Source organism: Tarenaya hassleriana, unplaced genomic scaffold (genome assembly GCF_000463585.1).
Source record: "Tarenaya hassleriana unplaced genomic scaffold, ASM46358v1 Cleome9, whole genome shotgun sequence".
NCBI classification, from domain to species: domain Eukaryota; kingdom Viridiplantae; phylum Streptophyta; class Magnoliopsida; order Brassicales; family Cleomaceae; genus Tarenaya; species Tarenaya hassleriana.
Window position 1 is genome coordinate 3840231 of NW_010971389.1, and position 6119 is coordinate 3846349.

The 6119-nt window shown below is 29.1% G+C and overlaps 1 protein-coding gene across 1 annotated transcript in view; it reads left to right on the forward strand.

Annotated features, from left to right (window-relative positions):
• Nucleotides 1–5416: 5416 nt before the first annotated feature.
• LOC104804308 overlaps nt 5417–6119 on the forward strand; it is a 4126-nt gene continuing 3423 nt past the window's right edge. Inside the window, exon 1 of the mRNA XM_010528566.2 lies at nt 5417–6119. This exon is cut by the window's right edge and continues 1208 nt beyond it. Coding sequence (XP_010526868.1) covers nt 5923–6119 — 197 coding nt within the window. The 5' untranslated portion in view covers nt 5417–5922.

The following is a 6119-nucleotide window of genomic DNA, read 5'->3' on the forward strand; positions in this document are numbered from 1 at the left end:
TCTATGGAATTTTCCTCGGGGATCTGACTATCTAAATGATATATATATATATATATATATATATAATGTACGCTCTTTTAAAGTGCCCATCGATACTTATATATATATATATATATATATATATATATATATATATATATATAATTGAATTATAATATTGCTATAGATTATACCGATGGTACTACAATTTCAGAATCCGTTCACATGCACATGTACGTTTGTAAGGTCCATTTTTTGAAACCAAAAGAAAAAGCTACGGTTTTTAGTTCACACATTTAATGATATATAATATATTGATAGATATATGAATTTGAATTTGATTTTTGTCATGTCAAAACATGCAGGGTGGGATTGTCTTGGTACCTTTTATATATTTTAAATTACATAGAAACGAGGAACTGTATATATATATATATATATATGACTGACAATATTCAGATGCTCGCATGTAACGGAACATTTGTCTCGTATAATAGAATTTACAAATTTTATATTTCGAATTTTACAAATAACAGCTTCTGTATAAATTGAAAAAAAATACAAATTGAAAATCAGGCAAAAACATTTTGTAAAGATTGATATAGATAGGATATCTGATATTTTTAGAATATTCGAACTCTAATCCTAATGTTTCGGATTGTATTTTTCGTTATCCGACTTAGTCTTCGTTATCCAAATCTAGCAGTGAGACAATTTTATTGTATCTTTGATATCGAACCCGAATATTTTCAAATGATTATCAAAGTATGTTTCCCATATTTCTAAACACGCGTATATATAAAATGTTCAAGTCAATACTATATCAATTCAATATATATATATATATCTAGAATTTATGCAAAATGTGTAAAAAATAAACTTAGTTATCATTGATAACCAAAGTCTCGTGAGAACATGAATTAAAAGCGATATATATATATATATATATATAGTTCGTAAATGTCCAAATCCAAAATTTTGGATGTTTTAATCATATCACCTAATATCGTATATCATCTCCTCATGTATTTGAAAATTTAAATTAATGATCGATCGACAAAACCGGTCGAATAACCAAAATTAGATTATATTTTTTGTACGAGCCTACACATATAGTACCACCGCACATGAAGATTGTTTGCAAACAATTGACCTAATTTCTCTCTCCTTTTTTGGCTTGAGAAATATTCGCACATGCCTACACTTTTAAACCTAATCTTTTTGGTAGAAACTTAATATAGACAGCACATGGATTGATATCATAAACCAAAATGAAAATAATATTGTTGTTATAAAATTTTAAAAATAATGAGTTTATAAGACTGAAATTAATGTAATTGGTGCAACCGTGCAAGATTATATAAACACAAAATAGAATTTGATAAAAACTTATACAAATGTTTCTACTATGTTAACATATATTTTAAAAACATAATTATTTTAAAGAAAAATGTTTACTCCGATAGATTCAGCGGACATTTCCATATTTTGCTGCAAGATGTATGACGTAATTAATTTGAGCAGTAAAAAATGGTTAAAATCCACGTCAGGTAAGAAAATTGGGGATGAAAAGTGAAAGGGACAAGATATCCAACACGTCACGGGACATTAAATTCTTGGCTGGTGGTACCACTCTAATAATGTATTGCTCTTTTTTCCTCCTTCTTCTTCTTCCAATTATTATTATTATTATTATTATTATTATTATTATTATTATTATTATTATTATTATTAATAGTCTTTTGTGTTTTTGGTTGTATCTTGCAGTTAAAATTTTCGCTCATAATTTTTGTGCACTTTTAATCCAACAATGTGAAGGAAACAAAATGGAATATATAAAGATGAAACAATATATTTTAACAAAAAAGATGAAACAATATAATATCTAGTTAAAAGTGAATTTTTAAAAGGAACTAATACAAAATTTACTGCTTCAAAATGTATATTGTTTCATGAAAAATTAACATTCTGTGTTTATCTCTGATTTTTTTCCGATGGAAAAATAATCGATAATTTTAAAATCAGTTTATATATACATATAGGCAAGGATAATTAGTATTAAAGTAGAATGATTTTGAATTTGGCGAAATATTTAAGATTGCGAAATCAATTTCTCTAACCCGATATACTACAAATTGGGCTATGATATCATAGTACAAGTGTCTTTTAAATTAATGCAGAGAAAATTTACTAAAAAAAGAACAAAAAAGAGATGTCATAGTACAAGTAGAACAAAGTCTCTTCAATTATATACATAATACATATATATATATATATATAGTATATATGTGTGTCTGCTAATTGCTATACCTAACATAGGAAGAAAGCTTAAAAAGCGTGGGACAACACATTTACCAAAAGTTTCAATGTACAAATGCTTTTTATGAACATATTAATGCCAAGTCAAGTTGCTGGTTTCATTTGGTTAGAACACAAAACAGCCACTTTTTGATTATGGGTAAAAGATCAATGTATTCTCTTGACTTTGTCAGTCATTCATTTTGGTTGTTGGTCGCATTTATTTGTTTTATAATAATCTTAATTAACACAAGTTTATATATATGTTGTTTGGTTTCATTTAGATTTGTGAGGCAAACCTCTGATTGTGGAGTTTATACAAGGGAAATGTGAGAGAACGCAAACTAACAACTAAAGAACACAGAGAGGAAGCTAAATCGAAATCCAAATCGAAGTGAATGGAAGTTAATCAAATGGATTGTAATTAGTGTTGTCATGCTTTGTCAACGTCGATAACTTCAATCACGCTGTAATATGAGATTTAGATTCATTGTATCCATAGCAAAAATAAAGAAAAATGGACCAAACCTCATGTTTTTTCATTGTTTGAACTTTGATTTATATAAAAAGATGTTTGCTTTATATCTGTATTAGTCTGCAATTATGTATGAGAGGATAGTCTTGATTAGGAGCGGACGTTTCGATACCGATTTTTTCGCAATTGAACCAAACCGAATTTTAAAAAAATTCGAAAATCTATATTTTTTAAAATAACTATTTTTTGATAAAAACCAAAACCGAAACCGAATCGAATCAAATATGATATAAAAACCGATTGATACATATTTTTATAAAACCGAAAGAACCGAACTAATCTATTCCTAAACCACACCCGAACCGAACATCCAAACGCTCAACCCTAATCTTGGTTTGGTATGGTAGTTCCAAAAACATATACATATGCGTGTATATATACGCGCGTGTGTGTGTGTATGTACGATTGTATAGTTAGGGAGAGAAGCACTAATAGTCTAATACAAAGAACGATGCCAAAAAGGTAAATACGGAAGGAAAAAAGAGAAAAGGGAGGGGCAAAAGGAAAAGCACATAAAAACACAAGCGGGGGTCCTTCTCGACCAAGTTATAATGGTGGGTGTGAGCATATACTATTAGTTTAATCAGCGTAAAGGCTTCAATGGCAAGTGTCATGTTGTCTTAAGTCAATTTAAGCTCAATTACATTTCCAAAATATTTTAATAAATATTTATAAAAAAAATATATGCAGATTAAATATAAAAAAATTCAAGATAGATAGAGTTAGTATTATATCAAAATTATACTACATATGTTATTTAGTTTTCAACTCATACCCCAGAACTCTACCATATGACTATAATTATAATCTAGTCATATGGTGATAACATTGGTCATAATTTAAATTTAGAAAAAATAGTATATAAATATCTAAATTTTTATAAAAATCTCACGTAAATATCTGAACTATAAAACTTCCATATAAATTAAATTTTTTTTCCAAATAAATACAAATTTAATGCATTTTTCAAATAAAAATAGATGATGTCATTAACGGATTTTATATTTATTTTGGAGTTTTCAAAAGTTTTTAGGTATTTATGTAGGATTTTAGAAAATTTCAGATATTTATATAGAAATTTTATAATTTAGTTATTTATATGAAATTTTTTGTAAAAATTTAGATATTTATATGCGATTTTGTCTTAAATTTATAACAGTTTTATAAAATGATTAGTTCGATATATAAAAGGTAAACATAATGAATTAGTATAATCACCATAAATTTACCGTTTTAATTAATGTAATTATACCTTAATTCTAGTTAACATGATCATAGTCGGTGAATGATATGATTTGAAGTCAAATATATTTTTAATAATGACCCAATAGAGTTTGTGACCCTCTTTAACTGCTCATCTAAATGTTTATTAGAGTTACGAAACTGAAAAATAATAAAATTATAATATACGTCTTTTATGTATATTGTATATATACATACATACGTGTGCGTGTGTGTGTAATTCTGTGCATATTTATTCGGAGTTTGGTAATAGGAAATTGCAATATAAATTCTGTACACATCAAAGGACTATTCAAAAGGAATTTTATGCATTCAATTGGAACCAAACTCTTCTATAATTTTCATTGATTATTCACCATATTTAAAATTGTCTAATATTAATTGTTAGCCTTTATAATTGCTCTTGGCAATAAAAATCCGTCTGTTAGAGTATTTATACGTGTGTGCGTGTATATATACATATATAAATACATTTAACATATATTGATCATTGTCTGTTTGTTATTATATGCGTGGCGGCACACACAAATCTTATTTCTTCACAAAAATATGGACTTCTCATGCATTTGTTTCTTCTTCTGCACTTTAATAGATGTCTCTACAGTTTTATTATTAAAAATAAAATTCTTAGTGAATAATATAGAAATAACGTTGACCAAATATCACCTGAAGGTAACATAAATTTGCTTGTTTAAGTTAAATGTGGAAACAACACCTGCAAGTAATCGAATTTTAGCTATTGGTAATGGTTGATATTTTTAGTTTAGACTTTAGATATACAAAATTAATTAATATTGGATAGTTTAAAGACAAATAGGTAAATTTGACTACAAATAAATGCATTTTTAATAAAAATTAAAATTAATTTCAATTATACGTAAGGTGAATATGTATATTATTTATCCAAAACTAAAAAATTCTAAATTTAAAAACAATAAAATCCAAATCAAATAGAAATAGGAATATACATATCGTTTTTTTATAAACTTCCAAACAAATTACACAAATTTCAAACCAATCCGTTTCGTTCCTTTGTGATTGCTGTCGATATATTAAAATTTCGACTATTTATCCCATTAAGAATATGGAAAGTTTTGATTTTTTTACGTTACCGTAATGTAGTTATTGTCGGTGAAAAATCAAATAAATCAATCAAGACGTGGTGGTCGTCACCGTAATAAAAGATTAAAAGGAAGGGCATTTTGGGAAACGACAATCCTTGAAACGGGTCAAACTTCCGTCAAAACCAAAGTGGAAACAGTACGTCCACGTTCTTAAGCTTTGAAATCCAACTCTCGAATCTTCAAAGAGATCCAATGTCTGTCTGAAACTGTAACTGAAATCTCCTCGAAGTCCTGTCTTAGAAAAAAAAAAGTTTTCCTCTTTGTTTTCATTAATTTTTTTTACATATTTCCCTAATTTCTCTTAAACCCTAAATTTAGTTTTCTCCTCTGAAAAAGCTGCGATTACTCTCAGTAATGGTAATTACCCGAAAAAAGAAAAAGAAAAAAACACCGACTCGTCCCCCCCCCCTCTCTCTCTCTTTCTCTCTTGTAGAAGCCGACGATAATCGCCGAGCTGGCAAGATTCCCTCTCTGTCCTTGCTGTTTGGTTTCTCTAACTTTCCCTTTCTTCTTCAGCTTGTCTTTCATTTTCTCTCTCTTTCTAACCCTAGAAGTAAAAAAAAAGTTCTCGGGAAACAACCAGTCCACCGTTTCCATCACCATCTGCTCATGCGCCTCTTTCTCTTATTCTCCTCACCTATCTTCCAAGTTCTTATATTTTTCATTAAAATCTGCTTAATTTGTTTATTCTCCCCAGTTTCAAATCTGGGTTTTTTTATTTATAAATAATCCTTTTTTAGATTAATGGGTTGTGCGAGCTCCAAGCTCGACGATCTCCCGGCGGTGGCGCTTTGCCGCGACCGGTGCGTGTTCTTGGAGGCGGCGATCCAACAACGCTACGCTCTGGCTGAGTCCCACGTGGCATACACCCACTCCCTCCGAGGAATCGGCCACTCCCTCCACCACTTCATCAACCACCACCACCGTCTCGCGGCGGCCTT